At 35.6% G+C, this 27,923-nt stretch overlaps 1 protein-coding gene across 1 annotated transcript; it reads left to right on the forward strand.

Moving 5' to 3' along the window:
- The first annotated feature begins 3,477 nt into the window (after positions 1-3,477).
- On the forward strand, positions 3,478-6,579 carry LOC6650185. Its single transcript, XM_002073095.4, has one exon. It carries the CDS (start codon positions 3,717-3,719, stop codon positions 6,132-6,134), a length of 2,418 nt encoding a protein of 805 aa, XP_002073131.1. The 5' UTR covers positions 3,478-3,716; the 3' UTR covers positions 6,135-6,579.
- Positions 6,580-27,923: the final 21,344 nt, after the last annotated feature.

Consider the following 27,923-nt stretch of genomic DNA (forward strand, 5'->3'; position numbering starts at 1 on the left):
AAATAATTCGTATATAATTATCTTAAGTAATTTTTACGTGATTTATAACTAATAAAACGCTAATTGGCCTAGCAACATATATAAAGTGTTTTAAGGACCAAAGACAATTTAATTCCATGCATATTAAATTGGTTGGAAAAATAAATATGCCGCATTTCCAAGCGTATAAATAAAATGTAAAAATCATCATTACCAAGGTGTTATCGGTCTGCCAAGCTGACCATTACCATCTCAAGGACATCAAGGCGTGTATTTTTTTATACACTCAGACATACACATGCACACATTCTTTATACATACATACATTAATGCCACTCTGGCACTGTCAGGGTCTGACCATATTTGGGAGGGCGGATTCGTGGAGAACTTACGCCCGTTTTTGGTGGGCATAACAAATATGGGTTAAATGTCATTTAAATGAAATTTATTTATGGATTTATAAGTCTTAAAGTGCATTAATTTGTCCATGCCCAACAACAAGTGAGTGCCAAGTAAAATCTGAACTCTGTTCAGGGTGCAACAAAGACTTTATTTTTGGTGATCATTTCACTTGGAGTTTGTGAGCGTCAAAAAGTGACGTCACAATGTAAAAAACCGGCTGGTTGGCCATCTATGTAGTTGCTGTTGTTGTTCTTGTTGTTGTGTCATTTCTTTGTCTTAAGCTCTGTTTGGGGAATCACTTTTCATCATGCTGTTTACATTGATGGTTCAAAACCAGATCACGTGCTTGGTGACTCCCAGACGAGCCTCTCGCTAGTTGGCCAATTAAAAGAAACAATCACAACAAAAATAACATTAGCTCACATTTGTTTTTTTTTTTTTTGTTGTATTTATGTTCTTTCATTGAACTTTGTTCAGTCAGGTATTTTTCCTCTCTCCCAGTTCCAAAGATTCCGTTTACTCATACCCAAGCTATATGTAGATACATATGTTTATCTGAATGCGTTCGCTTGAATCGAAACTGCTTTTTTGCCAACTCATGCAAATGAGCGAATTCTCTTATTCTCCGAGTAAAGTTTAGAACAAAAAATAAAATCACGCTCTACCAGTTAGATAAACATATCGTTGATATATACTATAAATACATATCCGTTTGCCAGAATAAAAAAGTATTGTTTATTTTAAGGGAACAGAACGTTCTTGTAACAAAGTTTTTCCTTTCCTTGTGTAGATTTCCTCATTGAAATACGTAAATTATTTCCAACAATATTTAATCAAGTGCAACCTATCAATGTTTACATATACATTTACTACATTTATACATACATATATCTGTATTAGACCCTGACTAACTGATAAGATGTGAAAAATACAATTGAGATTTAGATTTTTAAGGCAATCGCCGAGATAAGATTTGTTGTCATCCGATTGCTTGCCTTCAGCTTTGCATATTAAAGTAGACAAGCGGGCGGGCAAATCAGTGAAAGTCACACCCCTTAAATTTGCCATACATTGTATACAAAGTATCTCGTCATGCCATATATTATTATCATAATGCCTAGACAAAAATCTTTGTTCAAATACTCTTAAAACAAATACGAGTTTAGTCTCTATTTAAATATTGACATATGCGATCGTTTAATGGAGCTAAATTAAGAACCTATTTTAAACTTGTTTGTTATCGAAAGCATTAAAGAGCAAAATATTTATATTTTGGCAACATTTAATACAAAAATGATCTTACATTTATAGACCCGATTGTTATATATAGACATTTAACTAGGGCATGCAAATTGAGCTACACTGCCAACACCGAAGTATATGCAGGTCAATGAGAACTCGACCGAAGTGTCTATACTCTTACCAAAAATAAAACTAGGTTAGCCAAGACAAGTTTTAGTTACAGTGCTATTTTCTTAGGTTCAAGAATAACTAAGTAATAAATTATTTATAAATAAGTTTAGTAAAAAATTGAAGATGTTTATCCATTAGTAAATTGATATAATTTTCAGATAGATTTTCTTAAAAACCAGTTCTCTTAATTGGTTACTATTGTTATATGTACTTTGGAATATTAAAATTAATAAGAAAAATGCGGGATTTCTTGACAAATTTGAATACTTTGTATGGTGAGGGTACAAATGAGTCAAGACAACTTTTTCTTGATTTATTTATTCATTTTTTTCTCCAGACGCCTCTCGCGTGTTCAATGCTCTCTAAATGATGATTGGAATAATGGAGATCACGACGATGACGATGTCGACGCGCGTTGATCTTGTCGCGAGTCAAAAGTCATACAGCTCATATAATTTGGCAAAGTTTTCCAAATAACTATGAGCTCATATCTAGTCATGTTGTAAGCGCCTGATCAGCTGTTCATTACCCACTGAGTGTATCTTCTCTGTCTGACTTTAAAGGGGCGTGTTTCAAATGCGTAGCGAGTTACATGTGAACTTTGCGTGCAGATTGTTATAAGGCAATCTGTACAGCTACAATAATAGTTAGGACAGACCACTGGCTATTGGCTAATTCAGCTTATCAGCTAGACCGATAAGACAATATATACATTTATATTTATATGCTTATGGATAAGCCAGAAAAAAAAGCGTGCCGCCAATTCAATTACTGAGTCATGTGTAATGGTCCAGCTAAAAGATTGAATTCCCATTATTTATTTGTATTTAATTTCACCATCAAAATAGCAGCAGTAACATCAACAATAACAAATCTTATCTTTCTTTTTTTTATTTTACCACACAGTGTGAATTTCATCAGCTGGCTGTACATACAGAAAATTGTTTATTTTATATGGACGAGGAATAAAAATGCAATTTTTATGGCCACAAGAAAAATAGAGCGTGGCCATTGCATGTAGAGAGAACCAGACTAAAGAAAATGAAGCTTGGAAAATTGGAACAGCGGCAGCAGCAGTAGCAACATTATGATGTAATCAAATCGGAGCAAGAGTGAAGCAAAAATATTGTATAATTTTTTTTTGCACTGAACTAGGACAACAGAAGCAACAGCTACAACAGCAATAATAGTAACAACAGCAGCAGCATCAGCACCAACAACAACTCTGATAAAGAAGCAACATAAAGTTGCTTGCAACAAAGCATAAGAAAGGAGAAAAAAAAAAAACATTAAACAACAAAATTCAAAGTCGGAGCGTGGGAACTACAAATCTCAGATACATTTATTAATGCTCTCCATTGCTCTCAGCGCTCTCACCATGCTCAGATTGCTCGCACTCTCGCAACGGCAACAGAAACCGCGACAACGACAACGGCAACATCAGCAACTGGTTGCTCTCGCTTATATTTGAGGGCGAGTCTCGGCCAGCGTATACGACAGTTGTGCTTGGAACGCTTCGTTGTGAAGATCGTGCTCGTTGAGTTGTTAGCGGGTCGCGAAAAATACAACAAACTAAAAAATAAAAAAAACAAAAACTATAAAAAACCAAACAAATAATTTGAAAAACAAAATAAACATTCGGTGGAAAAAAAAAGAAACTGCATATATACATTTTTTTTTGAGAAACTCTGTACAAACTCCACAAAATAAATAAAAAACAAGAAATCAAACGACGACGAACTTCACGTGTAAATTAGCAAGCGTTCGCAAGAAACAAACCAAAAACAAGAAAAAGAAAAATAAAACCACAGAATTGGATATAAATGTTGTAAGAGAAGAGAAGTGAAATCTTTATGTGTCCCATGTGAGACTCTCAAACTGTATAGTGATGTGCGTGTTATCGAAAGAAATATTATAAAGAAATGGCCATAGATTTTCTTATATTGGCCCTGCTGCTCATCTCTTTTCTCATCAATTTGTTGGCCCTATGTGCCTTCTGGATCACACCGGGTCTACGTACCACTGCAAATCGTTTTACCATCAATTTGCTAGCCATCAATCTAATTGGTTGCTGCATCTTGGCGCCGACTCTCTTTCTGAGTGGCGTTAAGACTCTAAATGCTGAATCATCGGGAATTGGACTCGACACCGAGACCATTGAGATATATTCCAAGCCGGGTAATCATCAGGTCACAGTGCGTCGACATGGTCACATTGTCGAACAAGATGGCATTCTGGTGCAGAAGAACAATAGCGCCAATGAAACCATTGAAACATTATTCAAATGCAAAGGCAACTCTTGCCGCAAGCTGACCATCGATGAGCATGGCGATGGCGGCATTGTCATCACCGAAATGGAGACCCAAGAGGAGGATAATAATCTAAGTGAGACTGTTGAACCAGAGATTCTAGTGCCCCCTGTGGAATTGCGTTGCTGGTCCATTGATATGACAGCAGCTTTGGGTGCTCTGGCTGTGCTTCTGGTGGTGGGTGATACCTGGTGTGCTGTAACCGATCCCTTGCGCTATCATACTCGCATTTCGGGATTGAAAACTTGGATATTCATCGCTTTAACCTGGGCTGTGGGTATACTATTTGGCGCCCTCTCCGCGTTTCGTGTATTGGATTTTGAGGCTGATTCCTTGCTGAGCAAACAGAGACTTTTGGCAGCAACCTACTTTAATATCACGAGCACGAATAGCATTTTTGGCGTCGTTTATGCTTGCATCTATTTTATAGTAATCATATTGCTACCATTTGGATTTGTCTGTGGCATGTATTGGCGCATTTTTAGTGAGGCCCGTGGCAATGGATTGCGTATGCGTCAAAATGGCTCATCACCCTTGTTGCAGAGTGCTCTGAATCTAACTGGCGGTGGCAGTGGCAGTCATCAGGCAGCACATGGCAATCAATATTCCAACAGTCTTTGTGTGCATCGACATTCCATATCCTCGGCCAGTTCGCATGGCGGCGGTAGCGGTGGTGGTGGTGGTCTTCAAATGCAAATTGATCAGCGGAATATACAGCGCAGCTCGCCAAGTTGTCTGCGTCGTGATTCGGCAGCTAAAGTTTTATTGCCCACAATTTCCGATGATGGCGGCTCTGAGGCATCCGCCGATGCAATACAACTAATGCCGCCGGTCTTAGAGCACGAACATTCGCTATCCGATCGCAATCAAAATATTTTGCTAACACTGCAGACAGCCAGCGGTGAGATAAAGCGAAATTATTCCGCTCGCCAATTGCCATTGCTGGGTACATCATCGCAGGATTTGCGCGAAACGAATCGCCTGCAGGGCATTAGGCAAGTGCATAGCTCACCAAATCTGCATAAGTTCACAGAGATGCGTGAGAATTCTGTGAGCGAGGAATGCGGGTCGCCGAATTTGCTGGGACATGCCCAGCATCAGCAGCAGCAACATCAACAGCAGCAGCATCAACAAAATCAGCATCAAAACCAACGTCAGCAACATCCTCATTTTAGTTCCCCACGTCAGCAGCAACAGCAGCAGCAACTGCAAATTCCCGCCATTCACGCCTCGCCCAAGGCTCTCAGCTATATGAGTTCACTGCGTCATCGCCTGAGTAATGCAAGTTCATTGTTCAAATACCGCGAGGAATCACGTGCAGCCCGTATTAGTATTTTGGTGGTGGTTATGTTTGTGGTCTCCTACCTGCCATTTGGACTATTAGTATTGCTGCAGTCCCGCCTAATGGCTGCCAATTTCAGTGGCTCAACCCAATTGGCCATATTCATGATTCTGCTGGCCAATCTCAGTTCGCCATTCATCTTTGCCTACCGCAACAAGCGTGTTCGTCGCGGCGTTAAGCGTCTCTTTGGCCTGGAATCGTCCGGAAGCCTTCAGCGTCATTGCAGCAGCAGTGTGAAGACAAATGGCAACAGTGGAGGAGGAACTGGCACAGCAGCGTCTCAGTTGCAAAGGAATAGCAGCAAATTATCGCAGTACAGCAGCAACAGTTGTCGCTATCTCACGCCACAGAGCTCTCTGGTAAGCCAATGTCAGCCAGCTCCGGTGCATACGATGCTTACCCTAAGGCCCAATAGTAGCTGCAGCACCATCATTAATTTTGGTGCCACAGTCAAATCATCGTCAGGTGAGGCAGACGAGCCACCACCGTCTCCACCGCCACAGCAGCCGGTAAGAGCGGCACGTCCAAAACTTCAACGTGGCATCACCATAGTCGAACATATACCCATCGATACCAGCAGCATACCCAAGTATCCGACAAAACGTAGTCTTGGACTCTTTGATATGTTCTTTCGCGGTTCAAAGAAATTGCAGTCCAGCTGCGCCCAGGGTTTACCCACAGAGGTCTAAGTAAACGAATGAGCATAGTTTAAATGCTTCTTTTAATTAGCTTGCTGAAGAATTCTATATAAAACAAAAAAAAAAACAGTATTGTAAAAATTAAGTAAGTTCTTATTGCTGTCCTAGAAGCTTCTCATGCCAAAAACAAAAAAACACACACATATACAAAACAAACAGAGGAAAAGCAAGTGCTTGTCAAACTACAAGTTTGAGAATCACTGAACAAAAAGTACCTACACATAGTAATAAGTCAAATTACAAGTGTAACAAATATCAAAAACTGTAAACTTGAAACCAACTGGAACCAACCAAGCCAATTTGAGTACCTAATAACAAAACAAAGCATATGAAACATATTTAGAGAGATACATACATACATTTTAAAGACAGAACACTAAATTAACTAACTCTAATTTATTTTTAATTTTAAACACGAAAAGCTTTAACTCAAAAAAAAAAAACAAAACAAAACAAATACAACAAACAAAAAACACATGAAACATTCTGGGTAAACATAAAAAAAAAATGTAAAAGAAAAAAAAAACAAAAACAAACTAAAGAAATGCTAAACATTCATAAGTTATTTAAGTAAATGTGCAAAGCATATGAATAGAGAGACAGATGCAAGTGTATCTGTAACTATTAGTAGTAGTCGTAGTAGTAGAAGTATTAGTTGTAGCGGTAATCGAAAACCATAGAGTATAGTTTCTATTTCGGCACCTAGTGCTTCTCAAACTATACTATTTTGCAACCCTTAGTTTTCATATTGAAAACTTTTGTTTCGGTCTATGCAATTGCAATTGCCATTAGATGATGATTTGCTGTCAGTTAGATTCAATGAACGGGAGCGAATGTCTGTTTCTATTTCTACGAACCATTAAAGTCAATTTGCTTTTTCTTTTTTTTTTTCCATTTTCTTCCTCTATCTGTCCATTAGAATTTCAAGCATTGCGTGCAGTTAAATACCTCATTAGTTTTAATTTAAAAGAAAGAGACGAAAAGCGTGAGGGAAAAAAATACAGAAAGCGAGACTCTCTGTCTCGGGTGTTGGAGAGGTAAAAATATGGAGCAGTTATATGTCAAACCTCATGTATAATTTATAAATCGTTGGTCTCTTTAATGGCCCTGGCATTTGATTTTGTGATGTATTTTATAAAGATATATCTAGAAAATTGACTCTAGACTTGGCCAGTAAAAGCTTTATAGTTCATACTTAAGTTGACTTCCCATCCTACTTGAATCTACCCTTAGTCACTTATCATTTATCTATCTAACACACACACACACACACAAAACAAACCTCGAATTTATACAAAAAAAAAATATTTCTAAATAAATTTATATTTTATATACTATATTATATATATGTATGTATATATACCTGGATACTATATCTATATATATATATATCTCGATGTGTACATTGTGTGTGCTGATAAAATTAAGAAAAGGAAAAAACAAAAAGAAAATCCAATTATTGTGATGTCGAGCAAAACGAAAAGAAAAGAAAGAAATGAAAAAAGGTATAAAAGAACAAACGAAAGATTATGTATTAGTTATATCGAATTGCATTAAGCATTAAATATATAACTTGAGCATGTATTAATAGTTTATGTATATCTACCTGTTATATATATATATTTATATGTATATATAGTGATATTTTTTCAATTAATTTAACTTGTCATTCGCTTTACTATTACATTTAAATGTTACAACACAAACAAATTCAATGTGACAAATTAGCCTAATGAAAGAAAAAACAAAAACAAACACCAAATTACAAATACAGAAACTACAAATCACACAAACCTAAAAAAAACTCCCACAAACTTCTAACTTCAAATACAAAAAAAAAGAGAAACAAACCAAAAACAACTACAAAAAAAAAAAAAAATCACAAAAAAAGCTATTCAAAAATAAAAGAATTTGTGTCTTAAAAGAACATTTCAATTCTGGTGACTTCTTAATTTTGCTACCCTGGGGGGAATGGAATTAAATTTAAAGATATTCGCACATGTATGTATATGTATGTAGGTGTATCTATGAAGCTGGTTTTGTGCGGTTAACCAAAATCTAAAGAGATTTCTGCATGTATGTATATATGTATATACGTTTAGCGAGATGTGTTCAAGGATTTATCAAAAGGATTTGTAGGTATGTATATATACACGGGCAAGACGATGATGAGTAAGTTGGATGAGATTCGCGAAATAGTTTTTTTTTGACATCTAAACATACTTATATAATAATACTTATATAAACAATATATACATATATATAAAAACGCATTCATTTGCTATGTAAATACTTTTGTAAAATTTCTTAAGAAATTTTCCTTTAACTAAGTGTCTAGCTTGTTGCCGATTAAAAATGTGCGCGATATGTAAACATATCAATTAAATTGAACTCTTCGTGCGCCTCTCTAAACGGTTGTCTTTCAACTCTTTTCATTTTTACCGACACGAGATTCTTAAGAACATCAGCACGCACACTCTTTCATTCTACTCTACTTTACTTTATTTAATGGCCAGCACAAGTTGAACATTTCCCTTAATTGATTCATTTACCATAAAAAAAAGAAATATATATACAATAAGATAAATATTTCTTCAATTTTGTCTATGAGAGGCAAACGCGTGTTTGACTTCAAAATTAAAAGAATGGCTATGAGTAGTAGTCGATTGTATAATGGATTTGATTGTCACATTGACAGGCCAACCAGAGGAGAGAGGAGCGAAAGAGTAAGTCCAGAGAGTGGTGGGAGGAAGGGGGGCTAAGCCAAATATGGCGGACGAAACTTGATGAGTTGGTGGTGATTGGTGCCAAGCTCTCCATACACGCAAAACCCGGCAACGGGTTTGGCTACTTAAGTAGAAGTAAGCCAAACATATTTGGAGGGTTGCTCCACCACCACCAGCACCACTACTAAACCACATTGTGTGACCACTCTACGAGGCGTGACTAATCGTTTGGCACCCTCAGAATTTACTTCAAGTGACTCACTTATCGCTGCCACCTTAGAAAAGGCGTTAAGTAAAGTTAGCTATCTGGAGACCCGATAACCCAAACAACCGACCGCCCGTCCAAGCGACCAACCGACCGACCGACCGATCATATTTTTAGGCATGCTAATATTTTACTTTTGCGGCACTGCGGAATCTTCTCTCTGTGTTTTGACTGTCTCTCCAACTGTTTGCCACATATTTCTGCAGAAAAATGTGGGCAAACAAAAAATGATACCTCTAGACCGAGGAAAAATACCTAGCGGATGCACTGTCGCACTTATTTATTTATTTTATGATTCACTCGAAAACCAAGTTTCAGTCCAACATCTGGTTTTTATATAGATACTCAAATGCGTTTTTTGTTCTCTTATATTTTATTATTATTTTTTAGGTCTTTTTTTTATTATTTTTTTGGTTTAGATCTGGAATGCAAGGCCTCTGACATTTGGCAAACGCCCGTTAGTGCAAAGAAAAAAGTGAATACTTTGTATATTTGCCAATTGTGATGCGAAATTGTCAGAAAAAGCACATGCAAGTGTATAGTAGGTATATCATGTTGCTCTTGTGTTTTTTTTTTTTTTTGTTTTCAGTTTTATTTAATATATCTGCATACATAAAAAATTCTCGTATATAGCTACATACATATATATTTTTAAAAGAAAAATGTGAAATAAAATCAGAGATTAAATTTGCATTTTTATGAGACTCTTGTTATTTTTTCCCCGTCTTTTTTTCGAATGAACATGGAAATTCAAACACACCGCTGGCACACTGGCTGATTGAGCCTTGTATATTTTATAAGTGGAGTTTTTTTTTCTTTTTGTGAGAGATGGGGAAAAGTTTTGTGGAAAATTGTGCGTACCATGGACTAAAATGGTAGCCAACTCCAAGGAGCGTTACTGCTGCAGGAGCACGGCTTCGTTTGATCTTTTTACGGTGGAAAAGATTAAGGCCAAATGAGTGTGGAAATGGTGAAAACTCTAAGCCAAGAGTCGGATGTCCGAAGTTTAAGAATTATATGTATGTTAGAGCAGGTCTGAAAAAGTTTGTTATTGCTCTAGGCCTGTATTTAAAGGTGTATTGCATACTGTTTAATCAGCAAAAATGGAGAACTTTTAGCCCATATGTCATTTATTCTTTGTGCGGCGATACCTTGTAAACGATTGTACTTTTGTCTAATAAACATCTGTTCAAATCGATTAACAAATAAAATAGGCAAGACTTCGGGTCGACTTTGGTATACCTTACCTTCAAAGTAAAAAACTCAATTTCTTTTTGCAACATTCACATATTATATACTCTTCTATATTTGGTATAATAGTTGCCGATATCTCAAAGTTTTTGAAGGCCAGACAGACGGTCTGGACGGAAGACAATAAATATTTAAATTCACAATCATATACATTTATTTTAAAGAACTCGAAAGAATTATTTCTCTATTTTAAGTGAACCTTGGAGGCATGGAATAAAATAGCAATACATCGATTAATTATTAGGCCGACATGATCACAGCAAAATATGCATTCTTAATTAAAAATGTAACTTATAAAATATGCAACAATTGCACAGTTATTGTCTATAGATTCTTAATGGGAGCAAGTAACTTAGTTAATGAATAATTTGCAGGTTTTAAATCAAGAATAATTTTTTAATGGTTTCACAAATGAAAAGAACTGGAACTATCATGCATTAGAGTTTATTCATTGTTGTATTTTCAATACACAAGTATATGATAAATAAATGAGTTAACAAAAGAAATACTATAAATTTCATTGGCTAAAAATAAACCCGCTATTAGTTAACACAATCCATTTTATATTCATATTTTATTTCCAGTGTGTTTGACTTTTGCTGTTTGTTTTTTCACATTTGCCTTAAATGTCAACTTGCTTCCGTGGTGTCAAATACGACGACATTAATTTCAAATTTCTGCATAATTAAATACAAATTTAAAGAATATTAAAACAGATACAGAAAACCAAATGATTGAGATAGAGAGGTCGGGCAAATTGAATGGCAAATGTCATTAGAACAGCATTTGAATGCTTGGCACAGATTTCGAAATAAAATTAAATTTATATACTGAAAACGAATTTGGACAGTTTGACGGTTGGTCTACCTGTCTGACCGACGCGACGTTTGAATGCATATACATATATATTTTGTTGTTTGAAATCTATTATATGTATCTGAAAAGAAAAGAGAAGAATCTTAAAATGTGAATGTGGGTGGACGAGACATCGCCTTCTTGGCTGGCTGTCATTTTAAACAAATTGGTCGATTAGGCAAGAGGAAATCAATTTTTAAACCACAAGTCTGACACACACGTAGAGGCACCTAGTTTTCCCAATCATAATAGTAAAAATCTCTCAAAACAGAAACATGTCAATGAACCTCACGGAAGTTGAGGCTTGGATCAGCAATCTATCATAAATCTAAATGATCGATTTGCAAGTGAACTTGAGGTGAGCAAAAGAGTGCATTGACTCTGCTGCACCCTTGAGTGAAGACTACCCACAATACCATATATAATGTATAATCAACCTGATATATATTCCAATATGTGCTTGTATGTACATAGACAGATATATCGATATATGTGTTTTCATGTTAAGTGTTTTGTTATTCGCACGAAAAACACGAGTAAAATTGAATTGCAGATATTGAGATAATGCGGATAGGGGATGCGGATGGGGTTGCGGATGGCGGCAACTCAGTCGGTCAGGCCATTTTCAAAGTATATATGTATGTACATATTTATATAATATGCAAATATATGGCTTACTGAACAACTGATAACAGTTTTAGCTCCTGGGCCTGGGCTTATCAACAAACCATCAACATGATTTAATATATTTGCCCTTAAACAAATGGCAATTACCCGACTAGCCTGACTCCACAATTTTGTTTTTCTCGAAATTCATCTCTAAACTACCTATGAAAAATGTATTTCAAAGTTTTTGGAAAGATCTTTCACTCTCACTGCCTCTCACTGCGCCTTGCCTCAACCGGGCCATCAGTATTAGCGTTCTCACGCAGCTTAGGGATTTGCCTTTTTATGTGTTCTGTATGTACTATGGTAGAGATTTCTCGTACAAATAGCCTCATAAATATGCCGCCAGCCTGGCAGCCTGCCTGCCTGCCTTATACCTACTTATCGCGTTGACAGTTGTTGTTAACCAGCTAGTAGCAGGGCCAGCAGTGTTCTCAAGCTCCCGTCCGACTGTCTGATGTTTATTCAACTGACGTCACAGCTGAAATAGAAGCAAACCAATGCACAGATCCCCACATATATACGTATATTCTATAGTAGCTTTCTACCTATGTCTCCATTTATGTGTGTGTATTAGTACTGTATATGCAAAAGTTGGGGCCAATCAGCCTGACAATATTTGAACTCGTGCAGACAGAGGCCAAGGCAAGAGGCATGAAGTGGTTTGTTAGTTGCTTGTCAGCTTTTAACTCATCCTCCTCACTAAAGACTGGAGACAGGAGTTTGTTTCATTTCCCTCACGGAATATTCCATGACACGTTTCAAAATATTGTTGCAGAGCAAGCAAAAGCAAAAAAAAAAAAAAAACAACAAAAATACAAAATCAACCAGCACCAACCCCAACAAAAAGTTAAAAAGTTGTTTGTTGGGAGAACTTTGTAATGTTTTTTCTACCCAATCTGTTTATCAATTGCTGTCTGCTCTCAGCTTAGATAAAATTATTATTATTATTTTATTTGATTTTCAGGGCACAAAATCATCATGAAATTAAAGTGGTCTTTGAAAAGCTTTTTTTAATAATTTCATGGCATGCTCTTCTATTATATATAAACTATTCAAAACGTATCCATCAGATTTCGTAGAAATCACTGGCCTGTGTACTGAAGGGGAGCAGGCAAGTTCGAAGAAAAACACTAATGTTAATGTAAAGATTTACCAAATGATTCACAGAATTGGAAAAATAAATAAATAAATTAAAGGTATTTTGCCGAAATTTATGTTGGAAAGGAAGTTTACTCCAATAATATTTATAACCAATAAATAAATAGATTTCTTGTAAACCAAACGAAAAGAGGTTTAATATGAACTGTAGATAATATTTCAGCGAATTTTAAAAAGAACGTTCTTCTGGTTAAATGATTTATAACTTTTGAGAACGAATTGCTATAAAGTTATTAAATTTAATAATTATAGGCTATTTAGAGATAAGTATGTGCATGGGGGGGAGGGAAACAATTTAAAAGTACTTCCTGAACTTGTTGAAATATTGTGCAAGGTCAAACTATTCCAATTTAAAATTCATTGGCCACAAAAATTAAATAGTACAAAGTTAGCTTTTCTTTGTTTTGACCAAGTCCCAAATTGAATTTGAATGCAATTTGTTGCTGTCAACCTTTTTGCATTGCCATCTGGCGAAATTTTGTTGGTGCATTAGTTCAGAGAATTCAGTTAAATTTAGCCATCAACTTGTGTCGTCAGCCATTTCTGTTTTTAAAAGCAAACCACAACTAACAATTTATTTCCGCATGGTTATACATTTTTACCCATACGCTCAAATATTTATTAACCAGAGCAGGTCGGTGAGACGAAAGGGGCTAGCCGATGGTGGTGGCAGCCAAGTGGGTCAGAGGCAAAGGGTTTATAAACAAAATCTTGGTTGCTTTTGAAATAATATTGAATTTATAACAGTTTAGCCGCTAGGTTGAAACATGCTTTGCTCTTTCTCTCCTCCCTCTCTACCCCGGTGTCAGTTTTTTTTCTTGGTTGCTCGCTTTCTCCTTTTCCCTTGTTGACAGTTGAGGTTATTGCCTACAGTTGACTGCGCTTTTCCTGCACTTTTTGGCCCTGGGCCAACCAGAAGAAACCACAAAAAAAGAAGCAAAATGGAAAAAGAAAACACCAAACAGAAAATGTCGATTGCTATTGTATGTGTGTAGGAGGGGCGGTTGGTGAAGGGGGTGCTCTGTGAACTGAGAGGTTTAACAATATGTTGTGACTCTCAAACTGTTGTTTGATTTGGTTGTTTGCACAAAAGTGAGCAGATCTCAAAACTTGAACACAGCTAAGCAAATATTAGTCCAGCTCAAAGCTACGTGAAAAAGCAGCAGCTAAACCAAAAATAAAAAGAAAAAAAATAATAATAACCAGATAGAACAACATAATATGGCCCTAAAAGAAAACATGTTATACATATAAACGAGATCAATATCGCTTTATCAGGCAATTCACACAAATGATTAAGCTCGTCACTAAAGCGTTGTATGCCTTTGACGAGTAAACAAAAAAAAAAACGTCAAAACAATTGACTAAAAAAACAAATATGTATAAATGAAACAACTTTGAGTACATTTTGCATGCAAAGTACATGTTGTGCTTGTAATTAATTATCGTTAAATAAAAAATATTTTATAATCATTTAAAATTGGAAAACAAAAAGAGCTTTTTATGGAGTATGGAATTATCGTATTAATATTATTTGTTTAAGTTCTTATCCAACTGATGGTCCAAAGTGTCGAGCGGGTCCATAATATGCATAGGTAATTAATTGGTTCGGATTTTTTAAATTATGCAATACTTTATTTCCACTTTAAAATTTTTCTCTAGTCAGTTAAAATGAGAATGAAAGCCTTGATATTTTCTGCTTTGATTGGATTTTAATTGGTTCAACTTAAATTCGATCTTCGCTGTCTTTGTATTATATGAACTTGTAGGTCGTTTTCTTTAGAAGCATTTAAAGCTGTACCATTTAAGCTTGATGTTGCTGCAAGTGCATGCAGCTGTTCGGTGGAACACATGTGGTAAGGCGAAAAGACTAAACAAGTCACTCGGTGCTGTTGAAAATTACAAAGTTTCTACTCTGCAAAAGTGACAGAGACAAAGAGAACGTGAAGAGAGAGATGCGGGGGGACGACAACACTTAGGGTTAACCGCCAGCCACAGGGCTACCAGATGCCTCTGCATTCTCCCATCGTCCTTTTGCCTCGTTCGTGCATTCACACAATGAAAATAGAACTGGGGCTTTCCCTTTGCCGGGTTTTTGCTTTATGCTTCATGGAATTTTTCGCCTGCCAAGCGTCGTCAACGTCAGCTTCAGCAGCTGCTTCCTAAAAACTCTTTCCTAACGAAAACTTAAACTAAAGCAGCACAAATTCGGGTATTTTGAAGATGAAAATCTGATTTACGCCAGAGAGTAAATGCGAATTTATTGACAAAACTTTCTTAGATAACACATTTTTTATTTTTTAATAAAAAAATTGTGAATATTTTATATAATTGTAATGTAGAAGTATATTTTGCCAAACAGGGTAAAAGGATAACTCGATCATATTAAAAGACAAAGGCGATGATGATCCCAGTGAAGAATGTTACAAACGGCTTGCGGAAATGAAAACCGACGGCAATTATGCATGGTCCCACACTTTCTGACCCTTCTCTATGCCAATCAAATTGCAAACACTGCAGCTCAGTGGGATGATATTGTTTGGAAAGTGACACCGACGCACACGAGGATATGAACAAATGAACACATATGACACATTCCAAATTGAAACGCCAACCAGAGACAACCAAGCCACAGCGATGCCAATGTAATCGATGTGGTTTCCACTGTTTTTCACATCGTTTGAATTGAATTCGTAAATGTGAACGAGTAAATGAAATAAAGAAAAACACAAGAAAAAAGAAATAACAAAAAACCTGAATCGCAAAGTCAAGGCTGAACGACAACCGAAATGCATGTCCCAAACTCGACCCATTACCCATTCAGTCAGCTGTTTGCGTGTGGTTGCACATTTGACTCCAGAGGCCGTTGTTTTATTGCATTGTCATGTGGCGGCAATTGAATTTACTGCTGCAGTGGTTGGGTAAAAACATGCAACATTTTGTGGTTAAGCGCACGACACGTGCCACACTCAGCTGCTCGGCTTCAATTCAACCTCAGGTAGTTCTGCTGCTGCTTCCACTGCGAACTGTGGCAAGCTGTGGCAAATGTGGCGTATGAGTAATAATGTGTTGTTGCTTCTCTATCATTCTCACTGATGGATATTTCCGCCAATTTGATTAATGCCTAATTGTGAATAACGCTGTCAATGTGTCTGACAGAATTTGCCTCTTAAAATTCTTTTTCAAATAATTATGAATTTATTTTTTTCAATTTGCCCAATTTTACCACGCCTCGTTGGAGTTTTTCCGCTTTGCTGTCTGTTTCTTTTATTTATGTTAAACGGTAGATTTTTGGATATTATTTTTGGTTTTTTTGTTTGCTTCTAATTGACGCTGCTTTTTTTGTTTATACTATACAAAAAGAAAGCTGAAAAAAACCTAAAGCCAAACAAAACGTGAAAAATGAGAAAATACTTATAGCAACAAAACAAAAAAGAAAAATGATTGTGCCCTGTATGGACAACGATTTGAAATGACCCATGACCACTTGAGCAATCATAACTATAAAAATGCACCGTGGTTAGGGAATGACTAAAAACAGTCAGTAATTTTTAACTAATTTGTCTATAGATGAACATGTTGATTGTACGATTTGAAATTGACGATGACGATGATTGACTACTAAAGTTAGTGGACTTAACATAAAAAAGGAAAAGTTGTACTAACTAATTTAAGATTATCCATATAAATTTCCAGTTCTTAAGCTCTGAGTCATGCCTTGAAAATAAACTTTATGTTGTTTAAGTTGTGTGGTATCATACAATTTTTGTTCCACTGTGTTTTAACCTCTAGGTCAACGAGCCAGATGAAAAACCCAAATCAAAACAAAAATAAATAATAACAATAAAATTTCTTGTTTTGAATTAATATGTGTATGAAAAAGCGTATTCACAGCGAAACCAAACATTTGTTGTTATAATTTTTTTCCTTTCAAAATTTTTCCATTATTCATATGGAATGGCTGATTGTGGGTTTTCCAGCCAGTGGAGATTGCATCTGCATGAGCACATCGATTTCGGGGTGGGCTGAGATTTTGGACTGTTCCGAATTAGTTTCAGTTTTTATTATGTTTTATTAGGTTGAACGATAGCAATCGCCTCATTAAAATGACAAAGCATTTTGTGTTGTGTTCAGTGTACACAACCGTGTGGGAGGCAAATACATTTTGGCAACACTTTTAAATCGCTCAACGTTAGTGTTGTTGTTTTTAAATTTGCTTGTTTGTTTGTTTCTGCATGAAAGTTTAAACAATTGGCAAGAATTTGGAAGAAGGCGCCTCTCTTTCTCCAAATGCAGACAGCAACTTCCGGCGACAATGGCCCGATGAGGGTCAATTTAATCCAGAAGCCACAAAGACCAAGACCAAGAGTAAGACCTTTGACCCGGTCGAAAGAGTTGAGCGACATATTTTTTGCTTCTTAGTTTAAGATGTGTTTTCTTGTTTGCTTTTATTTCTATTCTTGGCTCACAATCAGATCTTGGCAAAACAGGTGGGCGTCAGACAGAGATTTGTGTTTTCATTTTTGGTCAGAAAAAATAGCATTTAATTGCGACCAGAACATAAATTTCAATTTAAACAAATGTTTCAAGTTTTAATTACCAGCTCGAGTTTGTTTTGCTCCTCTGTTTAAGAATAGTCAAAAGATTTATGAGATGATTTCATAGCAGTTAAAAAGTTCAGTGTACGAGCACCTGGAAATGCAGCATTGATGACCTCACAAGCAAACATCTGAGCTAACTACCTATCTTACTACGTCCACCGCATTTAGACTTTGCACCTTTTCGTTAATGACTGTGCGCTTTTGACGATAGCCATTTCATATTCATTCAGCTTTTGCTGGAGGGTCTGCCCCTGTCGTGCCTGGCGGCAAGCGGTCTTGACCACATTGGACTGTAGTCGACTTTGGCGTGAGAGCCATCTAATTGGCCATAGCGGATTTTAGCTTAAAATAATGTTATCTCGTCTGCGTTTCGCTTACTTTATGTAAAACTACCAACATTCTCATTTAGCAAAACGGCAAAGTCAAAAAAAAAAAAAAAAAATAAAACTGGGTAAAGGGCAAAACGCAAATTAAGTCAAAGTCTTTAATGTACAACATTAACGTTAATAGCTTTGAAGATATCATTTTGTGATGACAAATCTATACATAGACATTTAAAGCTTTAGGCACTTAATCATATTTAAGTCAATTCATGGAAACATTTAAACGTACGAAAAGAGCCTCAAAGTGCATTATATCTATATTTAAAAGATGATTGCGATGTTTATCTACAAAGACACAGTCAAAGGAAAAGTACTTTCTTTTACTCATAACGGTGGTCAAGCAGTATTAAATGGTATAGACTATCTTTAGGGATGTTAAGAAAGGTAATATTGGATACGCAGACAAATCGAAGCCTTAAATATCTTATCTTTCACCAGAGTTCAAATCGAGTTGATCTTCATACCTTACCTATTGTAAATTTCTTAGTCAATTTAATGTTCATTTCTGGTAATTATTGTTATTTATTGCATTTTTGATGTGTCATGGTATTCAAGCCGCTTACAAATAACTTCCTCACTTGTTTTGTCTCCCACACATACATATATTCACATCTGTTTCTTCACCTCTCATCTCCAATCTTTTATTTTGCACCGACAATCGCATTACAAATGCAAAAAAGGTATCAGATCCAAACACGAGCCATGCATTATTGCAGCAAAAAAAATACATATGTGCTTCATATATGTATGAATGCTTCATTTCTGAACAATAGAGAGTCGCATCTCATATGTTTCTCTGATGTCGTGCAGAATGCCAAAAAGCGTGAGCCCCCAAAAAGCCTCCCAAAAGCGGAGAGCGAACAGTCAACTTCCGCTTCCATCAAATGCTCTGTTTCTGTTCAACACTTTGGTCTTCATTTGACTTCCCGCTTTCCCAGGCTCTTGGTCTGTTGTGAGTAGGGAATTGAGCTGCCAATAAATGCGGTACTGACTGTGGCAACGGTAGCTGATTGGCATGCCAAATGAAGCGCTGCGTAGTCCGAGAAAAAAACACAGCGATAGGGGAAAAAAATTGACGCGAATGCGGACGTGGACGCGTGCGGAGCCCTCACGGCAGCTAGGGCACAATAAATGCCAAAATTATTTTATTTCACATGTGCCATTTGGGGGTGATATAAATAACCTATTCAATAGGTTCCGACTGGGCCCTACAATACGAACCCCCAGCTAATGAATGTTTTTCCACATTTACGTGCCCAGTTTATACTGTGAGTTTGTTGTGTGAATGTGTTTTGTTAGTTGATCCGGTTTTTGGGTTTCATTTAGTTTTTAATTTCAATTTGCATTTTCATATCGAATGATTAAGAAGATGGCAAAGTTGTCGATAGTTTTGACCAAAAAGCCTTGCTTCTCGTAGTTTGTGGTAAATAAAAACATGATTTTGCATACATTGAATATGTAAATGTGGTTCAAAAACGAAAAAAAACCTAATTTGATTTTTTTTTTCTTCATTTCCTTTTATTGCGCCAAGCAAAGTGATGAGTTTTATAACACCATTAGCTGATAGTTGTATCTGACTAAGGCTTCCACTTGATATGGCCGATAAAAAGCAATCTGGTATCAATACTTGCTTATGCAGTAAATCTGTTTTGCGAAAATAACTTAAGCCCCGAAGTGGCGAGTTTTCTACTCATTAGCACCATCAGCTGATAGTTGTCTTTATTCTATCTATAAGCTAACACTTAACAAGGCCAATAAACAGACTGGACATTCTTTATTTCATTTGTTTTCGTAAAGAGTTCAGAATTCCAGTGGTCGTCAATACAAATAAGAAAATCTAAACAAGAAAAACACCCAACTATTGTATACCCTTGCGAATTTTAGATTTAAGTAAGAGAAATAAAAAGATTTAATCAATAGAAATAATATTTAGGCGCCGCCAGTCTACAAACATTATGAACATTTTTTTGAAGGAAGGAAAAATGTATTATGCTAAATTTCAAGTTTGACTAGTTGCCAGTGGTATTTAATAGAAGAGGTTATTGCTTTGGCTCTTGGTAATAATCAGAGGTCAAGAACACGAATTCTATAAAACAATGTTTCAAATGAAATGAGGCAAACATTATTTCTTTTTATTAAAGTTTTTTTCCGAAAGCTGTAACATAATTGGTCAGCTAAAAAATATGTAAATATATGCATACATACATATATAATATATAGTGTCCCTTTATTTTGCATTACAAAGTGCTGCCCCCGATTTAAGTATCAATTTTATAAAGGGTATACAACAAATTTTCCAAACAGGTGTTGGAAATCTTCCATTTATCTAGCATTTTGCACCTTTTGTTTCTCCAGAAACATGCCCAGCCCTCAGTTTATTGGCAAACATGTTTGCGTGTGTCTGTGTGTGTGTGTATATGCTTATGCACGTCTGTGAGTAAAATAAATCGCCCAGAAAAACATAAATATTTATATTTAAATATAATGCCATTCATCGGTTTTTGCATAGTTGCTTTTTGTGGTTACTAAAAATAAAATTCAACAAACGGACATTTGCCTAAGGCAAAGTTTCTTGCTTATAACCAGTTAAAGTTTAATATTCAGTTTGAAGCCAGACAAATTGGCGGCGACTGTAGAAAGAATAAAGAGCAACGAATCTGAACGATGATTTGCTTTACACCAAGAACTTTGAACTCTTGATCATAATTGCCTATGAAAAGTTGGTTGCTTGTCACAATTAATTTTGTTATCTGGGCGTGCCGATTTTATTCCATTGACTGAACATTGTACCCCCGCCCCCAACCCCCACAAAGGGAACAGAAATAACAGTGACAAAGTGCAAAGAATCGAACAAAAAAGAAAAACCAAAAACCAACCGAAACAACACAACGACCAGCCCCAAAAATAAAACAGACAAAAACAAAAAGTACAAATTAAATTAAACAATGTAGAGCTGAGCAGGCAGCCAAGCAGTAAAACCGAAAACGATAAAGACAAAAACAGATTTTACAATATAAAACCAAAAAAAATCGTATGTTATTTTTAAAATTGCCAAATAACCGAAAGATTCATGGGCAACCGTGCGAAACGGTAGCAAGCAGACTAAAGATTCTACCATATAGCCATCTCACTTGGCCAATTTGTCAACTAAATTTACCCCTACGATTTGACATGATCTTGTTTTTGAAACTGTCGAGATACAAAAGTTCTAATTAAATCATTAACACAGGCATGCAATTTCTCTTTATTGCTAGCTATACTAGTATGAAAATCCAATGTATATAGAATACAGGGGGGCATTTAATCAAATCCAGCTACCCATCCAAACTCAGACCCGAAATCTAGTCGACAAGAACTCTTTAGTTTAAGGAACTTTGGCGTGCCCATGAAGAACTCTTTAAGTGCCTATGAAAGAATTGTGGAACATTAAATGAAATGAAGATTTGCAAAGCAATTAAAAACCCAATGGGCTCATATAAAAATATTTATAAGGTGTTTAGATTGCCATAGATTTTGTGAGAATATAATTAAGTGAATAAAAGATCAAAAGAATAATAAATATAAATTATTATTTAATAAATGAGTAACATACAAGGCGGATTTTAGTTTTATATTTTGTGTTTGTTTGAATTTAATTTTTCACATTTGCAATTTTCCATTTGAATCCGTCTTTGTGTGCCTATATCATTAAATGGCTTTATATATAATTTTTAACATGACATAAAAATTCATTTAACTAATCTTTTTGGCAACAATTTTTAGTTTCCCATTTTTACAACAGTGTGAGCAATTCTCATGGAAATATAGTAAAATAATAATAAAAAAAAAAAAAAAAATGGTTGCCTCATGACTAAGCATTATTAGTAACTCACTGACAAATTAATTCACATTAAAAGGCTTACAAATTGCTAATTGCCCCACCATTCATCATCATCATCGCCATCAACATCATCGTCGTTTGGAGATCAAACAACACGGCGAATGCGTAATTTATGAAAGTTGAGCAAACGAATTCTCGCACACACAGGACAGAGAACAGAGTGTAAGTCTGTGTCTTTGGGGTAGACTGGGATTGGGTGGGGCCTCTAAATCTTGATATCTGACGGTGTCACTACTTTTAGCATGGCTTTTATTTATTGCGCATACGCAGTGTGTACGTGTGTGTGGTTCACAGATGCAACGTTCAAACAAAGACAAAAGAGAATCTTGCAAGTATGACTTGACATTACCTAATGGACATATAAATGTGTGCCTGAAAAGAATTGAATTTGCAATGAGTATGGTTTGAGTCTTATATCTATTTTTCGACGCATTGGTTTTAAAATAAGTTGCTAATTGACATTTGTTTTCTTTTTTTACAACACCTACACCTGCAACTGATTTGCAATCTGCCAATCGCTAGGACTGTCTGTTCGCCTCTCTCTGTCTCTTTGTCTCTCTCGCTCTCTCTCAGTCTGTCTGTGCATTTGTCTGATATTGTGCAATTGTTGTCAAACTGCTCGTCACTTTTCGCCTTGAGCTTGAACTTGGTTCTCATTCTTTGCAGTATTTGCCATTTATTTCATTCACAAGCATTTGAAATTTTAGCACTTGCCAAAAAATTTAATTTTGCCGCTCGTGGACTAAATCGAACATAGAAATTGCAAATAAATTCTGCACTACATTCTTTTTTGTTTTGTTTTTTTGTGAGTTTTAATTTGTTTTTTTTTCCACCCTAACATACATACAACCTACTGCTACTGGTTTTTATTTATTTATTTATGACATTTATAGTTCTTTTGACTTTTGGCATTGGCAACAAATGCCACTAGAATTTTATTGATTTCTTAACCATTTTTCGTTTGTTTTTATTCTTTTTTCTTATTCCACTCTCTCTTTCTCACTTTTGTTTTGCCAGTGTGCCTTGTTTGTTTGTGTAAGTTTCCGCACGACAAATTTGCCATGCTATGGGTTTTTATTTCGGTTATTAGCCAAACTGGCGGCATAGTGAAAATAAAAATCAAAGAAATGTGTCATTTAGAATTCGTCTTAGATTCAGTTAACAAGAATGAAAAATACCCTAAAATATATATGCAGGGTATTTGTATAGTACATTTATTTGCAGATATACAAATATATTATATGAATATGAGAATACATTTTAATATAATCGTATTAAGGCTTATAAAAGGCTTTTTGTCTTTGTCTTATATTTTAGTCTATTTATTTTATTTATTTCTTTAAATTTAAATGAGAAGTAAAAGATTCTTTGATCCCGGATGTTTTTGTTTTTACCTTTTAAATTTGTATTATCATATACATACATATGTACACTTTTCCCTGCCAGATTTAGTATTTTAACTTTTCTGGCATTGTCGCTCCTACACTTGGATAATACTGACTGTAATAAATTCTAATTTAGAAAGTTTCATTTGATACCATTTCACATTTCATTTGGCATAAGTTTGCCACTTTTGTTTGGCTAATAGAAACAAATAAACCCAACTGAATTTATGCTTCACTTGTGTAGGGCGCAATGGTGAATTATATGGATAAACTGCTTTCTTTCTCTACAGCCAAGAGACTCTGATGACAGACTTGGTTTGCCTGGCTGCTGGTCTGACATGGCTGATGTCATGCTTTTCTGCTCTTGCCCAACCAGAGCTAAACCAGCTGCGGGCGGCATCCAAATTTGGTATTGGTACTGGTTGACAGTTTGAGAGTCACTTGAGGTCCACTTGGACATGCTGAACTTGCTCTCTGCCATTCTCTTGGCATAAAAACAAACAGCTGCACATTTACTTTGGCAATTTATTTAAAAATAAAAAAAGAAGTTACATAAGTGCAGCACGTGTTAAATTTGCATTGACTGTAAACTATTTTGGCCCAAGGGTGTGACGTGAACGGTATATTCCCAGAAATTGATGATGAAGAATACCAATAACCAGAGTCTTTGTGCAGTAATATTAATTATTTAACTTGTATTTATTTACGTTTCTATGTTTATTTGCCGATTCTAGCTTTTGTCAATCAATTGACAAGTTTGTTTTCGATCATTCGAGCGGACAGAAGGCAAAAGGGGAAATAAGTTGAGTCAGCCAACTTATTTGAAGATAATGACACAGTCCGAAAGTGGAAACTTAATGGAGAAAATAAATTAAATATAGTAGCAATGAAAGTCATTTCAGGCTGACCTTAGGTGAGTGTCCTTGATAGAGCAGGTACACGCCTATCAGCCATTTGGTTATTAAAAATAGAATAAATTCACTTTACTTTTACCCATGAGTTGGCCACAATGGACAATGGCAATTAATATTAAGAATGCAAAATTGTCACGTCAATGAAAAAAAATTTCATTTGCAAGTCACCAAAGCGAAAAGGTTTGGCTAAGTAATTGAAAATTGCATAATATTGTATAAGAGACTAAAAGAGAGAATGAGAAAACAAAAGCGTTATAAGAGAAGCTAAGTGATCGAACTAAAGAGACAAAAGAGAGAATTTGTAGACACAAGACTATTCAATATTTATATTTTTCCATTAGAAAAACTTTGAAAAGTAACTTTTAAAGTATTTATAGCCATGTCCAGGTATAATTAACAAATGAGTTGCCCATTTTGTTCTCCAACATTAATATTGCTTTAGCCGCTAACTGAATTGTAAATGCCATTAATGTTGCCCTTTTTCTTTTTTGTTTGTTTTGCTTGGCCAAAGTTTTTACTTCATTTTGCTGTTTCCTTCCTGCATGGCCCAAATTTTCTTCTCATATTTAATCATTGACTTAAAGAGCAAACTTTTTTTGGGGTAACAAACTGAAACTTATTTACAGCGCGAAACAATTTCCGCATGGCTAAAAAAAGTCATGACAGTAGTAGAAGGAGGAGAAAGATGTAAAAATGGCAATTGATAATTCTAGAAATTACCGTTTTAATTTAATACGGAGTTTTCCCAGATGTTATAAGTATATTCTGTTGCATAACCAATTGTATATTGGAAAACATATCTAAACAAAACTTTTTTGTATTTTTTGTTTTGTTTGGTTGTGATAAATCTGAGAGTAAGAGATAAAAGAAACTATGAATGATGTAGGCTAATGGATATCGATTGTCTTATAATATTATACTCACTTGGGTGGCAGAAATGTACACAAGTAACCTTCTCAGTTTTGGTTAAGTCAAATCCTTTTTATTTTTGTAATTCAATATGTATAAGTGACTCCCTCCTTTTTGATGAGATTCTTCTCACACCAAGTCAGCCGTTAGAATCAAGTCATATTGATAGTTGGCAGGTGATAGATAAATAAAATGGATACTTGTTCTTTATTCTATAGACATTGGCAGTCTCGTCTGTTGTGCCACTAACACAAAGCTAAATTCTATTTATAAAGCTCTATTGAAATGGAAATGCATTCCGCTTAATACAATAGATGCTAAGTAATAATGCCAGTAAGGTTCGATTGAAAAATGAGAAATCTATGCCAGTGAATGGCAACATCCCCCCCTCTTACTTTCCGATGCCATTCCAGTTAGTACTCTTCTCACCATTTTTCTGAAACGGTATTCGATTGTGTCAAATACTTGAGACTTGTTTGAATTTGTTAAACGTCGACAGTTTGGAATTTACTTGGAATGAAATTTATGCGTCTGATTGATTTCGCAGTCAGAGCTTAACGCGCTTGCAATTTTATTATTGTTTTATGTAAAATGCAATGGAATCCAATATAATGAAATTAAATGAAATAAATAAGGCACATCAATCAAAAATAAAAGTTGTATAAACTGGCAATCGGCCAGTGAGTTAGTGAGTCAAAAGTTCAATGTATGGCTTGAAGGCAATGCGAACAATGACTGCAAAACTGTCCATTGACAATGGCAATGAAAACTAAAATGAAAACTTTTCGCTTTCGAGCGGAAATGCCTCGCCTTTAGTTCTTGGTGATTTTCACGTGTTTTGCAAGTGATTTTATTTATGTAATTGTGTTTAGCGTACGCACACAAACACAGATACACTTATACATAGATTTACTCAGTCGGAGGCAACGGAAGGCGAGTTAAGTATACTCACTATTTGTGCTGAGGTCGGTGGGTAGGGAATCGGTTTGAAAAAAAGGGGGAAAGTATAAAGTGCAGCGAGGCAAAGTACGTCTGCGTCTGTCTGTCTATATGCTTATAGTTCTTTTCATGTCTACGCAAATGTCTATGCATTTATTTCAATTGAAATGTCGACGCTAAAAGCCTGGGAACAGCAAGAGAAACAAAAGCAAATGCAGATGCTGACGTGATGCCTGGATAACCATGTTGAGGGTGACAGAAATCATCTAACGTTATTATGTATGTATATATCTAATATTGAATAAATCACAGTTTGCATCCCACATTGAGCCAGTCATGTTGTATTAAGTTAAAAAAAAAATGGAATAAAATATAAACCAGAGGTCCGGGGCTAACTTCGACCGCGTCAAAGTTTGTACACCCCTGCAACTTTTTTGGTAACTCTTTCCTTACCTATAGCCATCAAAGTGGAAAAACGTAGCTATATGATATAGTTACCCGATCTTGATCAAATTTAGCACAGTAATAACACGGTAGGCGTAATAAACTCTCTAATATTAAATTTCAAGACAACAGCTCGGAAAATAACGAAGTTATTGAGAAAAGTCACTGTTCCTGACTTTGGCGTTTGTATGGAAGCTATATAATATAGTGGTCCGATCCGACTGAATCCGAGATACACAACCCCTGCAGTATATATGTACAAGCCTATATTCAAAATTTCAACTCTGCAGCTCTAATGGTCTAGGAGGAGATTGCGTTGATCCAGGCGGACGGACAGAATTGGGTAACTTAAAAAGAACTTGATGATAATTTAAACGTTGAACTTAAATTAAATTTTCATTCATTCATACAAAATTTACGATTAGTTTATCATTGTTATTGCACTTTCAGTTTAATTTTCCAATTTACCTAATCTTGAACTTGTTTTTTCCTATTCCTTTCTTTTTGGTCTCTCAAGTAATTTTAAAAGCCAACTAACTATCCGTAAAATTGCTCAAACTTTTTGTTGTTTTATTTTTTTGAAACTTTTCCAATGTCGGAGTCTTCTCATTTCAGGCATTCATTTGCCCAAAAAGAAAAAACAAAAATTGTAAAGGGAAAAGAGAGTAAGAAACTCATCATCAAAAGAATTTAAGCTGCCATTTCACAAAACGAAAAAAACGTACAAAAATTGTTCATCAGTGCTTTTCAAACTACGCATTTAATTGACGTCAGCCTGCAGATTGAACGGCCTTATCCGGCTTCAGTCTGCCTTATCCCAACAACAAACAATTTCAATTAATTTCAAAAATCATCTGAGCGCGAGACACATTTCAAGTGCCTGAAAGCATAATCCCCACAGTCACCGAGTAAGGCTGTGCAAAAGAGGCAGGGATAGAGAGTTTCAAAAAATGTGCAAGGAAAATTCAACACTTTCCATAGCCATCTCGGTCTTTTCCTGTGTCTTTGGGAGTATATGTATGTATATCTGAAATGGAAAATCTAATTGAAGGAAGCGCTTTTGTCTGCCCTGTATTGGCAAAAACTTTAATTGTAAAAGTAAGCAACAATTCGCACTGGATTTAAGCTGCCATTCGTTTACTCCGCTTCTTTCTGCTAAAAAATAATCATAATAATTATGCCAAAAAGTTGTAATACCTACATATATATAGACATTGTCAGCTTCCTGACAAAGGACATGATGTAGCTTCCTTTTTGACTGCAGCTTATTCGAGTTAATATTAAATCTCATTTGGCTTTACATATTCGCTGATGTTGATGTTGAGGCTTTTGATTTATATGTAATGCCCCAAATATTATGTATACGCCATGTAGGTCAACGTATTTGTTTTGCATGCTGAC

The sequence above is a fragment of the Drosophila willistoni genome, chromosome 3R, assembly GCF_018902025.1.
Source record: "Drosophila willistoni isolate 14030-0811.24 chromosome 3R, UCI_dwil_1.1, whole genome shotgun sequence".
Classification (NCBI taxonomy): domain Eukaryota; kingdom Metazoa; phylum Arthropoda; class Insecta; order Diptera; family Drosophilidae; genus Drosophila; species Drosophila willistoni.

Coding starts and splice junctions, on each gene's coding strand:
- LOC6650185 (XM_002073095.4), top strand. CDS start 3,717: ATGGCCATAGATTTTCTTATATTGGCCCTGCTGCTCATCTCTTTTCTC.